The 22,247-nt window shown below is 32.3% G+C and overlaps 1 protein-coding gene across 7 annotated transcripts in view; it reads right to left on the bottom strand.

The window, feature by feature from the left end:
- The window catches only part of LOC118188521 (uncharacterized), a 378,328-nt gene that overhangs the window by 11,252 nt on the left and 344,829 nt on the right, over positions 1–22,247 (bottom strand). For all 7 annotated transcript variants that reach the window (XM_035358959.2, XM_085815623.1, XM_035358960.2 and 4 more), the window contains one exon: positions 10,595–10,620. In XM_035358959.2, the coding sequence (XP_035214850.1) occupies positions 10,595–10,620 (26 nt within the window). The remainder of the gene's footprint in view (positions 1–10,594; positions 10,621–22,247) is intronic.

Genomic DNA, 22,247 nt, shown 5'->3' with positions numbered 1-22,247 from the left:
CTATTTGCTCTTTCACAGAAGAAACTTTTTCTTCAATTTGTCCAACTTTATTTTCAACCCCATCTATTCTGCCTTCCATACCCTCATATCTGCTTTCTATTATGCAAGTAATTTCCTTTTTAATTTCTTCTTGACCTGCTTGAACGGCTTGCATCTGTTCCTTAACAGATTCTTGGCCCGCTTTAATCTTGGCACTTTAAAGGATGCTTGTCCAGCTTCCATCTTTTCTTGGAATGCATCAATAGCTTCAATTGTTTTTCCATCGCTCTAGTTATTGCCATTCAAACCCCACTCCTGACACCAAAAAGTGTTGCGTGTGGAACGGGTTCGTAATGGAATGAATGCACAAGTCGATAAAAAGTTAATAAAATTTATTCTTATTTCAAGAAATAAAACAGAATGCTGAAACTTCCTCAGAGATATTCGTACAATATCGCAATTATATTGCGATTATTATTGCATAATTATTATCGCACAGTAGTTATATTGTGAACTACTAAAATATAAATACAACTCAATTCAAAAACACAGACAAAGCTAATCCAATCTCATCGCGAATTCGAATAATAGCGCTAAGTAAACAACTGAACTGAGATGTTTTAATCCGGCTTTTATAGGCTTTTTAATCATGCACAAGAACATTCTGGTATTCTCTCGATTTTTCTGGATAGCAGAAGAGTACAATTACGAAATATCTATTCATTAAAATGTTAAATGTGCGTGCTCCTGTACTTTTACTTTTGCGGCGTAGCTTTCTCTTAAAACTTCTCGCGCGCAGCATCGCACGGGGAAATGAAACAATTTAATAACAATTCTACTAAAAATAGCAAACTAAATACAAAAACCTTTACAATGCTTATTTAAGTCTACTTTTATGGCTTTTATCTACATGAAGAAAAACACCCTACTCTTCAAGAACAATTCCTGTTTATAATGTCTCTTTCTGAAAGCATGTGTCTTTGGCAACAACTTTTTTCTCGTACCATACAAAATATGAAACAAGAAAAACATTTCATAAAATATGCACTTCACAATAGCTGCTACATTTAGTACACCTTCCAAAAATAAAATGAGACAGGTCTATATCTCCCGTTCTGTAGGGCCGATTGACGAAATTTATTAACTTGTGTATTTTTATGTCTCGAAAGCGCGACTTAGGATATATATATATATTAGATTTATATATCGCATTGTTCTAACCATAGGTATTCTCACACAAAATCGAACGTTTTCTTAAATATACGTATTTTTTTCCATATTTCGATTCCATGACCGAGATTACACCAAACTGCGAAGTTTTGCAAAAATCCCATGAGTAGTTTTCAAAAAATTAGCTCTCAAAATTGTAGCTCCTTAACGTTAATTGAATTTGGTATATATGTATTAATCTCTTTCTTTTTACTTCCTTGTACGAAGTGCAAAGGAAGTATTGTAATCGCGAAAAGTTTCAGGCAGCATATTTCAGCGAAAATATCCATTTTGACTGCTATCGAATGAAATTTAACGATTTTTTTGCGTGATATTTGTACGTAAGGACAGAATGAAATACTCTTTTCCCAAAAAAATTATAAAACTGCTTTAAAATGAATTCTGAAGAGAATTTTTCGTGGCGTCTGTACGAACGTACGTACGTATCTCGCATAACTCAAAAACGAGTAGCCTCAGAACGTTGAAATTTTGTATATAGGACTGCTATAACATGTAGATGTGAACTTCGTATTTTGGTTGCAATCGGCCGCACCAAACGTATATAAATATGTTTATATATATATCCACTCTGTTACCCGGCTCAGTGATCTCATTTTCTTTACTCTTATATGTTTGTAAATTGTCCATTTTTTTCTTTAAAAATGATTGAATTATATTGTTTTTATCTTCCGGTTAAAGATTTTATGCCTTTAGCAAATCTGTGCGCAATATTTTTAGAATTATCAGCAAAGTTGTTTAATTGCCGCTAAGCCTGTTTTTAATGGCGGACATTGATGTTTACATTTGAAACAGGAGACTAGTGGATTTGTTGCCAATCTAGAGAAACTTAGCTTCGCAACAACAAAGATAACGCATTCATTTATTATTGCCAATTAAATCATGCTTAATTCTTTCTGGAATTTTTTCGAGGAAATAAGGGTTTGAGATTTACTTCATAATTTTTAATATAGATATTTTGAGTTTTTATGTATTTTTGCCTTCTCGCGAAGTAAGAACTGAATTAATTAAATGAGAAATACTCAATCGTCTGTGAAAAACTGTTTCTTTTTTGTTTTATTTGCTTAATTTCTTTTATACATAGTTCCAGCTTTATTATAGTATTTGAATAGAACATGTGGCAACGATTAGATAATTCTTTAAATGATATACATTTTGTGCATTCTGAGTTATAATATGAATGAAGTATAATACTGTTAAGTAAACCTAGCGCCAGAGTGTCGCTATGGTAAACAAAGTGAATTTTAAAGAATGCATTTATTCTATTGTGGTTTATGCGCTGTCGGCGAAGTAGGTTTAATTCAATCCAATAAGTTTAAATGAAATGGAAGGAAAAATGTGTATAATTTAATATTCCGTACAAGGAAGTCATGTGGTGTACACATCAGATTTTTTTTTATTAAACTTACTTTATTCTGTCTTTCACAGTTTGAAATTTAGGTTTAATTTAAATCAAATTCGCATATATTTTCTGACTTATTTTTTTTATTTGTATTTTTTAATAATTTTTTAAATTTTTAGAAAAAAAAATTCTAATTTATAACCTACAAAATTTTTACTATCACCTTAAAGTAGATGCATTTCTAGGCACAAGTTACAGTTTTTTATTCAAAATTTCCAAATATATATGTGAATATGTTGTCGCGTTTTGAAATTTAGCATGTTTGTTATTAGCGATAATGTGCTTTACGCATTTTGTTAAAATTATTTGAATAAATGATGCACCTTTTTTCTGCACGTGCACAATGAAAAAATTAAAAACTTTGCGAAGTGAATTATTCTTGGCACAAACTGAAAAAAGAACGCGAATATAAATTTTAAAATTTTTCGTTAAGTTTCTTACCAAATTTTATAAAATTTAATTTTTGGACATAGTTTGATCGTAGAATTGGAAAACAATTGGTATGTCATTTCAGAAAAGTCCTATTTTTTGTTAAAATATCTATGTTAAAACAATACTATATGTAAATCTATGCGCTTTCGAGAGACGAAAAGCACAAGTCGAGTGACGCATTAACGATGCAAATATGAAATATTACTAAGAAATTTGATAAAAAATTACATTTAGTTTTTAATAGGGCTTTATTTCTTAAAGGGCTTTATTTTTTAATAGGGCTTTATTTCTTTAAAATTCGCCAATCAGCCCTATAGAATGGTTCCCTTTTTTTTTGTGTGTGTGTGTGTGTGAAGTGCATACATTCTCAGGCTCGATTTCACAATGCACCATGTTTATACTGTTTTTCTAATAAATATATTTTGGATTAAAAAACTGAGCTTCACTTATACTTCTCAATTTTTTAATGAAATCCTAATTCTTACCAAAATACATCACAGCCTCAGGTAAGACGAACTGTGATATTTTCCTCTATAACTGAATCGCAGTAAAAAATTACGTTATCAACGCAACATTTTTGACAGTTAGTAAAAACTTCCATTTAATTTTATTTACATTTATTTCATGATAGAATGAATTAACGTTACTTAACAGAATGAATAATATAAAGTGAATTACTATTACTTAATAGTTAGTAAATAATTCACTTGATAAAGCGAAATAAACGGAAAAATTTGAATAGTTGGGAAGAAAACGCCATCAGAATGCGATACCTTTTCACGAAGAGGAATTTTGTAAGCTATATCTGTTTGACGATGAAGTCTTTAGCTGTACGCTAAGAATTCTAAGTCAAAATAAAAATGCAATTTTATCTGACCGCGAAGAATATTATTCAGAATATTTTCTTTCTTTTATGCTCCATACCATATGTTCTCCCTGTTAATTTAATCGCCTTTCATTTGTTTTATTATTTCATGTATATTGCTGTGTTCTTTTATTTTATTTTAATTCCTTATTTATGATTAACAGGGTTCGTAGCCGTCCTTACAAGTGCTTATAAGTCCTTATATTTGAAAATAAAATATAAAGGCCCTTATAGGTGCTTACTTTTTCTTTTAAGCCCTTACTTTTTTGTTTTTAGTGCTTATTTTTTGCTTTTAGTGCTTTTTTTTAATGAACGCGCATTTTTCCTCCCGTACCAAAGCCGAAACTAAATAAACAACTTTTCTTCCTTATATGGAACGTCAGATGGTGAATCATACTCCCGGAAATAGCTTTTCCCCCTTTCTCTGCATTAACGTAACCTATGGTGCGCGCGAGAGTATAGACAGTTGCACGTCGTTCTTTTGTTCAAAGAATTGCGAAAACCGTAGAAAATTCCGGTACATTCGGTATTCTTTTCCGCCCACCCAAATACTACACACGTCTGAATTTCTATCAAGATCTTAATATTTTGCATTCTAGTTCCGCGTGGTCAGTTCATATTCGTGTTTATTATGATCGTTATGCTTATATTATGAGCATATGTATGAATATTTATAATAATATAGTTGCAGTAGCTGCTGAAGTGTAGATAAACTTCCAAAAATGGGTATATTTTTACACAGATTAGCTTTCTAAGGAATAATATTCGGAATGGCTTAAATAAAAGGAAAGTAATCGAACAGTCAGAATAATTTTTTCCCCCCAATACATTATACAGTACGGAGGTTGGGAGGTTCTCCCCTTTCTCCGCAAAATCTCTAATATTGAAGCAGCGAAATTTTTTTTTTTTTGTCACTGTCCAATCTGGATTGAATAGGACTAAAAAGTTTTGCGGTCTACCCAACCCAAGCGAAGAATGATTTTATTCCAGAAATTTAACGCAGTCTGTTCAAAATTAGAATCAAAAACACCCCAGATTAGTAAGTCTCTTTCTTTTCCTTCATTTAGTTTTTTATTCTCCGAATACCGACAGCTGTTGATTCCGATTGCGTAATATCACGTATGGAAGAATTACGCCGCACGTATTGCGCAATATAATGTATGCGATATTTTGCAGAGATAATTAATTTTGATGTTCAGTCTGAGATTTACTTATGAACACGTAAAAGAGTTTTACTGTGCTTTCTAAGGAGAATATTTCTCAGTTCCGTTGGTCTATATTTATATGATGCACATATCGAAATGTCAAAATCATTTATTTAGCCGAGAAATCTAAAGAACGGCTACAATCCCCCCCTCCATTTTTTCCAGTTACGCTCGACTATACGAAATATTCGGCAATTTCCGAGTATGCGGGTTAGTTAAGCTTTTACTGTTTAAGGATGACTGCATGAAGCAATTTCCCTTCTCCTGATTTCAGAAATGTTCCTCTTTTTTACTTAAATTACTTTGCTTGGAATATATGTTAAGGGAAAACTGTAATGCAATGAAAATTTAGAAAATGTTCAGAATTTTGATTTAAATTATTTAAATATTAATATGAGTGGAAAAATAAATTGTATTTATTATTAGGTGCCAAGCGAATACAATTAATATGACTTATTATTATTTATTTTCTATATTTTGAACTGAAATTTCATCATTAAATCTTGTAATATAGTTTAGTTCTGCATAGTTTTTTTTCTCTCATTGTAAACTAATTCTGTAAATTGAACTGTCATTTAAAATTAAAAAAAAAAAAAAAAAGTTGTTTTCCATGGTTGAGGTAATGCTTATTCTCTTAATAAATATTGCATTGCTCATATTTTAAATTGCAAGTCTAATTTTTCTTTTAAGGTTATGCAGTTGTGTATAATGTAATTAGACAGGTGCTTATTTTTTTTTTCTTAAAATGTGCTTGAAAAGTGCTTATAGGTGCTTATTTTTTTAACTAAAATGTGGCTATGAGCCCTGATTAATTTTATTTAATTTATTAATAATATTATTGATCTCTGTATACCTTTTTTAAAATTTAAATGTTTATTGTTTTATTTATGATTTTACTTATCTTTTATTTATCGCTCCTGCCACAGGATTCCGCCTTTTCTAATTTTAAGAAATAAAGCCCTATTAAAAACTAAATGTAATTTTTTATCAAATTTCTTAGTAATATTTCATATTTGCATCGTTAATGCGTCACTCGACTCACAGGTTCCGATAGCTACGTCCAGTGTGTCCATAAAGTCATGGTCCACTTTTGACCGGTCACAGGAAAGCAACAAAACAAGATAGAAATGTGATATCTTCACCAAATGAAAGGGAAACTCTCCAGGTTTTCATAGTATGATGTGTGTGCAGTTCATAGTAAGAGTGTGCGCACAAAGGTGATGACGCAACACCACGAAATGTGTAGCAGCGAATCGGTCATTAGACTTTTACTTGCGGTGTTATGCGAAGCAACATGTGTGTGTACAGTGAACGTATCAACGACATTAATAATTTAAAACAGAGAATCATAGACATTAATAGACATTAATCACTCTGTTACACCAGACGTCCTTAACCGTGTGTGGGAAGAACTTGAATATCGTTTAGATGTGATGTGTGTAGGGCAACAAATGGAGGCCACATCGAACTAAACTGAACAGAAGTGAAACTTGGAGAGTTTTCCTTTTATTTGGTGAAGATTTTACATTTCTACTTTGTTTCGCTGATTTCTAGTGACTTTACGGGCATAGTATAACTGTCGACACTCCTGGTTTTCCATCACATCTTCCGGTAAATCACCGAATCTCTCTGTTTTTAATTTTTTGCTTACGCTAAGGAAAATGTACTCCGGAATTTAAGAAAATTTATCCAAGTATTGTAACTTAAATTGTTCAAATTCCATTCCCCTTACTCTAGTGATTTTCAACATAATATTTTTTTACTAAATTTTATTTTATTTGAATTATCTTAATCTACTCTGGACATTTGTAGAGTTTTTTATGAAGATTCAAGCAGTATTTAATCTGTTATATGTACAGTCAAAAGTCGTTAATCCGGACTCGTCGGGACTTCGGCGATTCCGGATTATAGATCATCAGTTTAAATCTCGTAAGATGGCATGCAGAAATTCTAAAATTAAAAATATGAAACCGTAATTTATGAAATAAAGAACAATTATGATCTAAGGGTATCAAAATTTGCAAAAAGAAAAAGCTTAATATTTATTTGTTTACTTTATTAAACATTTCTTTTAATGTAAGTTGTTTAAGTTTTGCTTCGTTTCATGTGATAATACTTTCTCTTTAATTCTATTAAACAGACATAATTTCTTGTTCAGTTACAAAGTTCCGCTGTTCAAGTCCTATAATTGCTGTGTCAAGAACACCGACTAATTTGTCAATCGAAATTTTTTCGTTTTCAATAACCTCTCTTACTTTTTTTCGCTATGGGAAGCGAATTATAATGACCAGGAACTTGTTTTAAATCATATCAAAGAACGGAGCATATCGAGATGAAATACTACATTTGGTAAGGAATTATAAGCCAAATAAAAACATCTGCGCTGAAGATAAGGATAGTGCTGACAAATCAACTTCCAATTCATTATGCGCCCGCCGCGGCACGGCGTTCCCCCCGCCGAGCAGCGTGAAATTGATAAACAGATTTCGGATTTCAAAACATACTTTCGCTTTAGATCCTTTACATATTAACAAATATATATCGGAAATTCTATTTGATATAATCGAAAGTTTAAGCTTACTTTTATAAAATTGCTCTTACAGTCTGCAAAAAATAATAAGCCGGATCCAATTCGAAAATTAAGGAACAACGCAATCATCATTAACTGAAATAGATAATTAGATAATTTTAGCTTATACGTCCATTATACATAAAACGCGCACGCGAAAACGTATTCTGCACTTGCGCACACTGATATGCGCAGTCGTAAAAGGTCTTACGCGCACGCGTAAACGCCTATGCGCATGTGTCAACGCGGCGTATGCGCAGAAAGTTTTTAGTTTTGATGTCCGGATTATAGATTATTCCGAATTATGGGTGTCCGAATTAACGACTTTTGACTGTATTTAATTTTGTTTTGCAGGAATATATGATATGTTACTAAGTTAATCCGCACAATACTATGTGCATTAATTATTCATTATATTTTCATCGTATTTAAAAAGTACTTTGATAAATAAAAGCTTTCCTTTCCTACTCGATATTTTCTGAATATAGTAAGAAAATTATAGAATGAAATTAGCCGAAGAATATGAAATTTATAATATATAATTAAATATTAATATAATTTATATCAGACTTATAAATAATTCAGTAACCTGAATCATGGTCATTATAAAGTGAATATGCAGGTGGTTATCAGAATAATGGAAACACTTGTGAAAAAAAAATGACATCTAAGTTTGCGTTTCGTACGCAATAAAATATAATCCTAGCTATCAGTTTTTTAAAATACAGTATACATCATAGTAGCATGAGGTAGCTCTAGTGAAGTTGTATACGTCTTGGAGTTTCGTCCGAAGCATAAAATGTCACACCTCACAGACTTTGAAAGAGGCCATACTGTAAGAGCCCGATTAGCTGGAGCAACTGTGACTGAAACATCCGAGCTATTTTAGGCATTTCTAGAGGTACAGTGTCTACAGTCATGACAGCGCGACAAGAGAAGCTCGACAAAGCAAAATAGTGGACGGAAGGAAAAGCTGAGTGAAAGTGACCGAAAGGTATTGAAGCGTAATGTAATGTCTAAAAAATGATATAACTGCAGCCAAAGTGACTACAGAGCTCAATAAGCATGTGGATTCTTCACTGTCAATAATTACAGTTAGGAGGCATTTTCATAAACAGAATATTAGCCACTTGTCACACATACTAATGCCAAACGTCGTCTACAGTGGTGCCAGAACCACAAAACCTGATCGATTGATAAGTGGAACGTATATGGTTAGATGGTATCATTTTTTCACACTTTTCCCTACAACAGAACGGGTGCACGTTTGGAGGAGATCTGCAGAAGTGTACGATCGAGATTATATCTTTCCAGCTGTCAAGCATGGATCCGCCATGGTATGGAAAGCCGTGTCGCGGTTTTCTGCTAGTCCAATCGTAACCCTCCAAGGAAGGATCACTGAGGAGAAGTATAGAGATGTTTTAGCTGACCAGGTCTATCCTATGATGAAAATTTTGTTTCATGCAAGAGATGGAATTTTCCACGATGGTGATGCTCCTATCCATGCAGCCAGATTTGTATAATCATGGTTTGATGAACATGAGAATGAAGTGAAATATCTACCTCGGCCCGACAGTCCCCCCGACCTCAATATAAATGGAACCGTTATGGTCTGTTTTAGAACGTATGACCCAGAATCGATATACTCCACCAGCATCTCTCCCGGAACGGTCATAGTATCTTCATGAAGAATGGTACAATATTCCTCTAGACACTATTCAGCACTTGTATGATTTGATTCTCATGCGAATCCAAACTGTATTACATGCCAAAGGTGAAATTCATGGCTACATGTCAGAGCAATTCCTAGGCCATTGGCTTCCCTAGTACTTTCCTAAAATTGTGCCCCCAGATTAAAAAAAAATATGCTCAATGATCAATAACATTTTTATTTCATACTCACTAAGTACTTACAAATGACAAGTACTTACAATGAATTTAATGAATTAAAAACATTTTAAGCACTAGTGGTGGTATCGCGGCTACCCCTGATTTTGACCTCCCGCGTACTTTACAAGCTGCACGCCCACTAGGAACGGCCCTGCCACATGTACTCTTAGCGCTTGGCCGTGTTATACAGATCTTTAACTCTCATGATATCCAATCAACAGAAAGCATGTTCTTCTTGAAAGAAGACAGAAGAGAATGGTTTTTATTTTCTATTATAGTTCCTGATTCTTAAAAGTACATTTATATTTGTAAGTTTTATTACATATATCAAACATAATAAATAATTAATTATTATGTTAAATTATAATGTAATAATTGTTTTCACAATTTTAATTTTAGACGCATGGGCCCAAATAATGGCTCTGCTTCCTGTAGTAAGGGAAGATTCTATAAAAGGCTTTCTGATCTAACTCTTTCAAGTCCATCACAGGACGAGAAGTTAAAACCATAAAAAATAGTAATTCTGTCTAGATTTTAGCCTCAGAATCTAAACGGACTGTATGTATAAATTTTCATAAAAATATTATATTTCGTTATGTAAACCCAATGTAATATAATATGAGCCATTTAGACTTAAGTATTTCTGGCGTTAGGAAAGTAATCATAAATAATCTACTTTGCCATAATCAGATAACACCTATGAAGCTCTATGAAGCTACTGTATATGCTGCTGTTGAAAGGATCAGATTAACCACGAGAAAAACGTAATTTCCATATTCAAAAGCCCAGACAACTAATTAATTATATTGCATTGCCTAATTAATCATACTGCATACCTAAACATAAATGTCAAAAGGAATTTTTTCATATTTTACAAATTCATCTGTGAAATGTGTAGTTTGTGATGTTTAAATCTGCGGCAGCTGGGTACACAAGATAAGTAAGCATTAACGCATGAAATTCAACGAGCGAGATTAACCTACTGGAACCAGACAAAGAATGAAAAAGAAATGTATTCTACTTACCACGGCTTCGTTTTTGTCACCAGCATCTGAAAAAATACAAGGGAAAAAAAATGAACATGGAAGTCTGTACCGAAAAAACGCCATTTACTACATACATTTGTTCTATCTAGTACTTAATATGATCATGAAACCCGAGGAAATATTAAGATTCACGAGAAAATCCTGAGCTGCTATTTATTCTCAAGGAGATTTTTGCGGGTGATTCCCGTTTCTCGCGAAGAACTCCGAGAAAATTCCAGTATATAAAAATATTTTCTAATCCGACAAAAAAAATTATTTCTTAAATCATTATGTTTGTTCTGTTTCCACAAAATCTGGAAATGAATTATAGCTTTACGATACGAGATTAATTCAATTATTTAAAATGAAATATTAAAAGAACACTAAATGATTCAGTAATGAAATCTTCACTTACGACATTAATATTAAATGTTTCTAATGCGATGATTTTCGACCGAGATCCGTAATAACAACAAATACGATAGGCAATTCCTCAGAATGTAAGAATTTCATTACAAGATGAAATTAAATGCTATCCTTTGTCTTACAAAACTGTAAAGAAGATTTTGTTGAAAGATGAAATTTCACACACCCAGCAACTTCAAATCGTGTTATCTATTGATGTTAGTGTTTCTGCTATTACAAGAAATTATCATGAACAAGCACATTAAAAGGATCGCAGCTGCGATCGACCCAAGGTTTCTTTTCAGATTCAAGAAAAAATCGCGTGAAAATGTTTAAAAAAAAAAATAAAATAAAATAAATATACCCGTGTTTTAAGAAAGCTCCCCTCCCCTTTCATAAATGTGCCACTTATGATATATGCTTTATTTTTTATGTAGCTGATAATGTACAGGCGGGGAACAAAAAAGAAAATTTCGTAGCCGAAATATATTATTATATATGGCTCTACAATTTGGAAATCCTACGAAATGTCATATTTTGCATAAAACCGATATAAACGCAAAGTGAGAGGAAATTTTTTATTTCTAGAAATTCTACGTCAAAATACAGGGCCTATTTAGCAGATAAATTGGGATGGCTTACATGCATCAGATACTTAATGCAATAAAAACTGTCAGAAAGCGTAAAATAGGTACAGTTAACATATTCAATATAAATAAATAAAAAAGATGCAGTACATACATAAAAGAATATAACATTTTCATTTTGAATGATTCCCTTCCTTATCCCTCCCACTAAAAAATAAATAAATAAAAGAGAGAGAATCCCCCGTCCCTGCGAAATAGATTAATGACTAATTCACTATTTTAGAAATTCCCGAATTTCGAGAGGACAAAAATTTGGTTAACAAAAGCACACAAGCCCTGTATTAAATATGCGCTAGAGCTTGGAAATATTAGTAAAAGAGAGGAGTCGATCACTGGATTAATTTACAGTGGTCACTTTAATTGGAATTATTTCTTGATATATTACGAATTACAAATCTATAACCATTTTTATGGCTGGATTTTTTTCTTCTCGGTTGATATCAGATAAAATATTCTGCGGGTGAGAAAATGTAAGCTTTTATGATAGTTCTATCATTTTGAACCCATGAAATTTCCATCGATAAATAAAAATTCTTCGCAATCAAAACCAAGCATTTATACCTTTTCCGATTTCCAATATATATAATTCTACTCAGAATATTCTGACTTTTTTCTTGTGTGCATTTTCTGACTTTTTTCTTGTGAGTTCAAATGATATACTAATCTGTTACTGATTTGGCAAAGTTATAATAAAGAGTTATTGAAAATCACTAATTTGTATTCGCAATGTACTTTGGTAAAATAATGAAGATATATACTGATGAATTATCAAACGATCGAGTAATAAAGCAGAGAAGATTTAAAAATTTATATTTTTAACTAGCTCGCCAAATTAACTTTTTAACTTTACCGAAACATAGCTGTGTAATAAATATATAACTCATCAAAGAAGCTTAACACTTCTATTAACTAAAAAAGATGAACTTTGGCTTGATGTAATCAACATTTTCGGCTAGAAATTCGATGCCTTTAAATTTTCTGTTTCATTCATATTTCCAGACGCAGAAATGTCCCTCAAAAACTAATGCAGGTGTTCATAACATTCCGGAGTATATTTTGTTAAATAGAACGAACACAAATACACGAACATAGAGTTTGTAATAGAACGAAACACAAAAAGTACGCAATAATCAGAACAAGTATGTTATAAAAGAATGAATGACTAGAACTAAAAAAAAACATGAAATCTTACGAAGAAATACCAGGAAATTATAATAATTACATTTATTATAATAAAAGAACTCTAATTATTGCAAGCATCAATTAAAGAGTAATTTTATTATTTAAATTTGTCGAAAAATGTGTGCTCTATGCCTTGTTGTAGTTTTTCTTTTACACATTCTTCGGCTCTATTACTAAAAAGTAAAAAATCTGAGAGTGAGTACGTGAGATCATTTGACTGTAGAAACACGGTAGCAGTCTAGAGCCATCAAATGAAACACGCAGTCCTGCATAGGGGCATGCGGACTTCGAGGTTCGAATTTTGGATTTCCAATGTTTGTTTACTTTTTATTTTATCCGAAAGGGTCAATTTCCCCAGAAGGGCTATTAATTTCGTTTTGGCATTTTGCGTTGATTTACTATAAAAGGTGAATCACTTTTTAAATTGTTGCCACCAAGTATTATAGCCCTGTATTATATTTAAAGAAACTAAATAATGAAGAAATCTGCATAAATATATGTATATCTCTCGCACTGTGATAAAATAACGGTACCTAGAGCCATCAAATTTTGAATAACATACGTCTCCACCCGAATTTGGGCATCTGGAAGCCCAAATTTGGAATTTGTTTTATTATATATTTTATATTTTCTATAGCATTTATGAGTTTTTGATTAAGAAACTCAACGATTTCAAAGCGAGCAACGGCAACACTGTGCGAGGGAAAAAATAAATAAAAATAATTATCTCCAGCCCGCGAGACTGTGTATCGGAAATTCTAAAGATATGCGCTTTTAAAATTATTTTGTGATATTAATGTTGAATTGGATTTTATGGTTTAAGTATGAAGAACATGATATTTAATAAATAATGGTAGCACACAAAACGTTAAAAAAACGCCCCTTTGGGGGTAATATAAAGCTGAAAGCTTTCAGTTTTTTTTTTTTTTTTTTTTTTTTGTTTTTTTGTGTTTCAATTTATTGTTGCTACAGAAAACATTTAAAACAGTCCGTACCATTTTCGGGTATTCGTTGAGTCTTTTTTCGATGTAAAAGAAATGATCGAAGATTTTCCCTTTCCGATGAATAATATTGTGTATTTTTTTAATTTAATGAATTTAATATGTAAAGAAGCTTTATAAAATCAATGCATCTGTTTTTAAGGCGTGCGTATATTTATAATGATACACGCGTCTCTTAGGACCTCGAGCACGAAATATTACAATTCAAAGTTTTTTTTAATAAAAGGAGGGACGTTAAGAGAAGTTTGTTATGTTGCTTTTAATGAGTAAAACAGAAGCTTTCCTTTCTAATATTTTGTTTTATTTATTTGAGATAATTTACTTATATTACTCTAGATATATTATTTTATTTTTCAATGCACTAAGGCATCTTATTTTTTAACTGTTTGGTACAGAGAATAAAATATGAGTCAGCTTCTTTCCTCATGTTTTCTCAACTGTACTTATATTATTTTTATTCATTCGAATTTTCAATGCATAATGTCAGCTGGAATAGCGATTGCTTGGTTTTCTTAATTGAAGAATTCGATGATAATGGACACAATTGTCGTTCTGTAGCAACAGTCACATACATTATTTCTGTAGTAAACTTCCTTTTTCTCTCTATTTCTGTAATAAAATTCTTTTTTCTCTCTATCTATCCAACGAAATCTGGTAGATCTTTTTCAAAGAATGATGAAAATGATTTTTTTAAAGGTAAGGATAATAATGTAAGGTATAGAATAGACTGAGCGGACTAAACGTAACCAATACTGAAGAATTTTTACGAATCATTAGCACTAGTCCAACTAGTTTAATTACAATGTAATGAGCAACAAAATAAAACTTCCTCATTTGCATTAATACAAATAATACATGACGTACAGAAAAAAGACAACTTAAATATCAAAATTTTCGTTTTCTATGGTCTCAGTTTATTCGGATATTTGGATTTAACCTATTATTTGGATTATACCACCTATTTAACTCTGGTGAAAATTCATTCTTGAGCGGAGAGGATTTAGATGCGACAAGGAACATTCACTTTTACGAAGTTCAGCTATTTAAGGAAGGGATGTCAGAAAGATGGAGAACCGAACTCTCTTCCCAAGTCGTTTCAAAAACTAGTATTTTAAAACGAATGGGGCCCACGGGATGTCGGCACCGGGGAGTTTAACCTCCAGCAAAATGACATCTCCGAAAAATGGCGTGTTTCATTCGAGTGTTCTCTCTCTGATTTCGCCTTCTCTGATAGCTAGCTTCCGTGAGTTAAGTAGAGGGTCCTCGACCTGGCATTCATTTATTTGCTTTTTTAGCTGGCTTTCATTCTCGCACATTGATTCTTTAAGACTTACGAGTGAATTTAACATGGAAGATAATTCTCGACCCTGCCAGTAATGGTTTATGTCTAGCAGATGCGGTTACGACTGAAAGTCAAGTATCTCGTATCACTCGTCTCCAAGTATCTCGTAATTTCTTCGTTTCTTCTACAGAAAATGGAATTTAACCTTCATATTGTTAAATCATTCTCCGAAGACTAGGTACAATTGATTCTCGATCTGTTGCTTTTCCATAGAATGGAAAGGGAAGCACGAATAAACCGGAAAATTATTACACGTTTAAAAAGCAACATATTGTAAGTAAATAACATTTGTTAATTTAAATGTTACCTTATTAAAAAAACCGTATACTACCCTTTGTCTGTCGGCTGAATTTCGCTCCAACTGAAAATATGATATTTTCGAGTCAAAATTTTTTCACTTTCCACACCGCTTCCATTTTGCACATTGAAAAGTTTTTAAAATTTTAACTTAACAGAAATAACAACCGGAAATGTGGAACTGAGATTTATGTGCTGAGCATTACTGCACTGCCAGATTTATGATCCAAAGATAAATTAACGCGAAAAGGAAATTCTACTTCGCTTCAAGTCTTTTCTCCAAGCAATCCAATCTGTGTTTTCATTTAGAAATACCCACAACTGGGTCATACCTCTTCTTTTTATTAGTGAATTCATTTGTATAGTATATATTCAAAAATTGAATATTAATAATAATATTATTACCTAATTACCACGTTTTAATTTATACAATTATTAACTGCTGTACTTATTTTTAATTTCAATTTAGTTATTTCAGTTTATATGGTTTCTTTGTCAAATTATTAAAAAGAAATTAAGAATGCTCGAAAACTTTTATTTACTATAAAATAATTATTAGTGAAATATTTTTACTACTACAAATTATTTTAAAAACAATTTTTGCTCAAAGCCGGTAAATTAATGCTCTCATATGAGTAAGGTCCCACAAGAGGCTGATTGGACAAGAACGCTGAATACTGGTATTTCGAGCGCAGGCGAACGGGATAGTTGCATAGTTTGTTTTCGTAGTTTTTCCCATGTGTAACGTGAATACGAGCCAGTTTTTAACGCGAATACTAGCGACAGTAAAATAAATTGTTTATCACAATATCCTATAATATAATTAAATTTATAAAAGTGTGCTATTTTTCAAGTTCACCAAATGTGATACTCTGCAAGTGTATCCAATCCAGAGATCCAATTTGTAAAATGCATATAAGATTCTCTTGTTCTTTTGCTAGCCCTCTCCTATATTTCTTAGCTCATGCCAGGATTTTCGATAAGACCAGGAAGCTAAGGAACAGCTGTGTATGGGGAGGGATGCTTCCATAGAGACGTTTTAAGGGAAACTAGCTTGTATCCATATTACACATGGGAAAAGTCAAGATTACTTCCATTCTGACCCATTCACCAAGATAAGGATCGGGTAGAATTACTAGCGTTCAGCAGTTTTACAGCTCGGCTACTAGCAAGCCAGAAATTAACTAGCTGTGTTGTTAGTAAATGAGTTTGTTGTAGTGTATACTGACAGGTTTTTCCGTTTTAAATTAGAAATTTGTTCCCTGGTAGAGCGATAAAGACGTTAAACACTGCAAGTTCGACCTGAGTTTGAATGCTGGCGATTTCCCCTTTTTCTGACGTAAATACAAGCCATTTTTCTTAGGAAATCCTCCACGAAGGCATTCCATCCTGTTAGATAGCCTTCGTGTGCTTTGCCATAATCATATAAACCAAAATAAACCTGAAGATTTGAACTTTAGGGACTTAACGGGACAGGGAATGCGTTCATGAAGGAATTTTTAAGAGAAATTGGTTTGTATTCATGTACACACAGGGAAACACATTCACATTTACACATGCGAAATCTCCCATGCAGTTAGTATGTCCGCCGGGGTTCGAACTCGCGTTGAATTACTAGTTCATCAAACTTATCTATTCAGCTCGTGCCTTCCCCTTCTTATAGCAAAGGGCATTTCTTCAATTTGCACAGAAAGCATGCTGCTAACACCAGACTTAAAACAGTTTTTTTAAATTATATTAACGTGTGAGATTATCATTAAATTTCAAAGTTGTCTGCATTATTTGCATATTAACTCTGGTGAACATTGCATAGCATATAAATAAATGAAACACACATGTTAAAAAATTTTAAATTCGCCAGTTTTGAAGAAAAAAGTGGGAAATTTTATAAAACTTTTAAATTAGTTAAGATTGTTGTAGAATTTATATCGTAGTCAGAATTCAATTCTGCCTGGTTTAAAAAGACTGCATTACAGTATGCATCCAGATTTATATTCAATTGGTAATTGAATAATAAAACTGCTAATCAATTATCCAATTATATTATTCAATTGCTAATCACCTTAATGACAAAAAACATCGTTCCAGTGATAATGATAGTGATAATATTGCCAAAATTAGTGAAATTAAAATTTCATTCATAATATTTCGAATGTGCTTGATATTTATGCTTGGCGTTAATTTATATATAGGTTCATTTTCTACCTTGGGCGAAAAATAAAAAATAACCAACTCAATATTTTGTAGTAAGGACTGGAGTTAAGTTTATTTAATAATTATTTAAATTTGATCAAAAGTATTTCTGGAAAACTAGATATGAAAAAGAAATTTTCTCTTCGTTTAGAAAGCTCGCGAATTCAAACCAGACTTTTCTCATTTCTGTTTGGATATATTATAATGTTACACTACACGTACCTGATTTCACATTTTTCCAATGCATTTCACGTTTGTTCTATTCTTCTAGAAAAAAAGCCCTTTTATTATTTTGTATCAGCTGACGATGTGTTTTTAGTGAAACAGATTAAGAAAGCGCTGTTTTGTTTCTATGCTTATTTAAAATTTTTGCACTGCAATTTGTATCATTTTGAACAACACGCAATACCCGCGACAACTCGGTTTACTTTTCTATTCTTACTTAGATTTATCAATTTTATGTAATTTTACCTGTTTGTAAAAGGCTCATCAAAATCTTTAAATGATATCTTTTTTTTTTTTTTTCAAAGAAATATTATGATTTATCAGTCGATTTAAAAGTGCTACTGCACCTTTATTAGCTGTGCATTACTTTTACTACTGCACCATTACTTTTACTACTGCACCTTTATAAGCTGTGCAGATGTTTCCATTTGTTGATTCAAATGAAGAACTTTCCCAGTTCTATCATGTGAAGAAAGCTCTAAACTGTATCTAATATAACAGTGAGATTTGTTTGAGATTGTTCAAGTATAATAGGAAATTTTTAATGCTTTAAAATAAATACTAATAGCATAATGAATTTCTTAAATTCACCCTTGGTCTAAGCGCTTATTCTCTCATTGTCAAACAAGACAAAAATAAGACAAAGAAAATTAACATTATAAATTACTAAACGACTAATTCTTTTGCACTGTACAGTTTAAGAATGTCTTCTGCTATTTTTATACTTACTGCATGTGCTCGACGACAAAAAAAAAAAAAAAAAAAAAAAAAAAAAAAAAAAAAAAAAAGAGCAAGGTATATAAGTTTTAATGATTTTTTGTTCCACAGAAATTTCAAAAGATGAATAACAGTTGAATTATATCCATTAATCTAGAAATTTTCCTATTTCTAGAAAAAATACTTAAGCCCATGGAGATATAGTCTGTCATATGGAACTTTGAAAGACATTCAGAAATTAGAATTAACTGCCTTTAACTACAATATATAATCCAATGTAAACCTCAAAGTAGAAAAATCGCCTCTAGGGGATATTTCGAAATGATAATAAATTGCGTTAAATTCATTGGTAAACAATGACTATTCCTTCTTTACAAGCTATAAAGCGACAGCATGTAATTCGCCTACTCGCTCCCCATTGTGAGAGGAAAAGATACTAAGTTCTTTATCCGCCTTTTATCCACTCAAATGCCGTACGTTCTTCAGTATAGGGGGAACGGACAGAAAGAAACGGGATACGGCAGCACGGAATTAGTTTGGCTTTGAATTTTCGATTCTAAAATCGACGATTCAGTGCATATCCACAAATTAAACGCAATTAATAAGCATTTTATTGCGTATATGAGTTGAAAAGCAATTATTCTTTTTTTTTTTATAATTTTGAATTTATATGTATGAGTCGTAAGCATTGCATATACTGAAACAACGCCTTCGGTTTATAGTAATCCAAAATAAGTGTAGTTAAAAGAAAACTATGTTAATTAGGCATGGGAAACAGATGTGATCAAATACTATTGGCCAACTAAAACAAGCTGACAAAAATTTAATCTAAAATTCCAAGGTCTCTGATGGGGAAATCAGAAGTACTTAAGTATAGACGTTTCTAATGCCAATATAGGATGTAAGTATATCGTGTCATTGTATCTATTACTGCTATCGATTGTAGATGCTTTTCTCGGTGTATACAAAAGATTAAGATTACCACGCAGTCTGGCTGAGATAAGCAGACAGGCCTAAAAGCGAAAGAACTAAAATTGTCCGAGATACATCCTCTTGAAGCGAGTCAGATGGGAAAGGATATGCTACCCTTTATCAATATCCGTTTGACATCCGTTTCCATGGAAGAGAAAAGTTCACCAACTTCCGCTACTTCCGGCACATGTTCCCAAGGCATAATACTACAACCATTTAAAATGGAAATTCCGATCCTTATTCCTATACATAGTTCTGAATCTTGAATACACATATGTATGTGTATATTTTAATATCATAAAAATATCATCGCTATCGACGACCTAATTTTTATAAAGATGAACACTTCTATAAACGTAAGGAGAATTATAAATAACTTCCGCTTATCTTTCACGATGGACATAAAAATTAATAATTTGAAACATTAAAAGACAGATGAGCATGAAGGGGAGGGGAAGGACCGAACCGAAAGAGAGACAAACCTATGTAAAATTTAAAATTTAACAAAAATGTCGTTTTAGTTGGGCACAGAATTATTTAAGTCACTTTAGTTTGGCAGGTATTTCGAGGGCAATCTAACATAGTCTCACGAGGGCAATCACTTTATAATTAGTCTCACTAGTCATACTTACTTAACTTAAGAACTTACATAACTTAAGCTTAGTCGTAACTTTCGTACTTATATATAACTTGCACCTGGCAGGAGACAAAGTTTTAGAACTTGCGTGCATATACGGATGTGTACCTGCGTTATATTCATTACGGACGGATATAACACATTACGTGGTTTCTTGCCTATATTCCTCTGTGCGAGTAGCTCGTCCGCCTTAGTACGCTCACATTCTCCAAGCCCAAACTCTTGAATTTCGCTCAGGCATGATGCTTCTCCTATTCAGTTACCGGCAAAAGTACAAATGCGGTTGAATACTGTACAACTTCTCATCTTACAATCTTCCTTTTCAGTGAAACGAGTTTCTACAGGGAAATTAATAAGTATCTCTGATTATGACGATATGGAGATTATATGGATGTCAATGTACCTCTGCTCAGAATTAACTAACAATGGAGCTCTACTCAGAATTATAACTTGCATGGTAACTATACGAGTGGTATATCTGTAATGCAACCATGCAGTACAATACTTAATATCAGTAGTAATAATAATATTAATAATAATTTCTAGTATGGCCTAGATTTTTGTAGTTTGTTGGATAAAGAGAAATACAGGATAATCGAAGACAGGATTATGAAGACTCCACTGTACACTGAAATAATTTTATAACGTAATTCATTTAAAGGAAAGTTAGAAGCTTGTCTGCGGAGGATAAATAAATTTCCTGATGATTTAAGTCTTGTTCAAATAATTAATAACTATTTGAAAAAGAAATAAATAAAGTTTCGTTAATAATTCAGATTTTTATTTAATGTGCTTTGCTTAAATAATAACAGAGTTAAACCCGCGAACCTGTATTAACCACGCGAAAGCTCAATACTTCAAAAAAAAAAAAAAAAAAAAAAAAAAAAAAAAAAAAAAAAAAGATTCCATACGTACATATACTATATGTAGTTTTAGAGATAAGTTTAAAAATAATAGCTATAATAAGCGTGAAACACGCATAGTCTTTCAAGCACATGATATTGCTTCAGGGCAGGTCTCAATACATCAGAGGCAGCGAAGTATAATTAGTAATCCCTGTATTTAGTCTTGTAATGTTTCTAACTACTTTATCTATGCCTAACTTAGTAGAAACCTAGTTGAGCTATAAAGCGACTTATCGCTGAGTCCAAGTGTATAAATGAAAAATACAGACGAGGGTTAGATTCTCCCTTTATCATCTCAAACTAAGAACACAGATCGCCCCTTTCTCGGGCTTACAAAAAAGCCTCCACGTGGGCTTTAACTCAAGATAAGAAAATGAGAAACTAATCTAATGTTAAACTAAACTGAACTTAGCCGAAGCTGTACAAAATTATCTAACGGCCCTTAATTAAATTAACTGGCGAATATTAGCAAGCACGTACAATATGACCGAACGTAGTAAGATTTAGCTTTATACAGTGAAGCAGCTGACGGCAAACACGTGCCACTAAGGACTATCTGCTGAAGCAAACTGCAATCTTTTCTGCCGAAGTAATCGAAATCTTCTATTAAATACCCCACATTTACATTCAGAGCGATATTAAAACTTATTCTGGTAGGGAATAGTAGGTGGGAAACGAGAGTAGACAGTAAAGCATGTTTAAAAATTAAAATAACTGTTAGAAACCTTGTAGAGATATTAAGTATTTTTTGGAAGCAGCAAAGATGTAAAATGAGCCACGCCCTCTCCAGGAATCGAACCACAGAACTCTGGAATACGTGCCCAGCGTGCAGACCACTACACTACGAAGGCATGCTAAGAAGTCGGGAGAAATATTTTATAACCTAAAACAACCCCTACAGTCTAAAGGAATTTACGCTGTCTAAAGTAATTCTTGAAACAACAGCATGCATCAGTATCATAAGCATGATGCTTAAAAACTTAACTGAAATACAGCATGATGCTTAAAAACTTAAACAGCAGTAAAGATGCAACAGCATCTTTACTGCTGTTTAAGCTCCTGTTCATCTGCATGCAGATAAATGAATTTGATTACTGTGATACTTTACTGAAGTTAACATATTTTTAGCA

Source organism: Stegodyphus dumicola, chromosome 4 (genome assembly GCF_044657685.1).
Source record: "Stegodyphus dumicola isolate Sdum_Otavi_A_Nest chromosome 4, ASM4465768v1".
Lineage (NCBI taxonomy): Eukaryota > Metazoa > Arthropoda > Arachnida > Araneae > Eresidae > Stegodyphus > Stegodyphus dumicola.
This window is presented reverse-complemented; position numbering and strand designations above follow the sequence as displayed.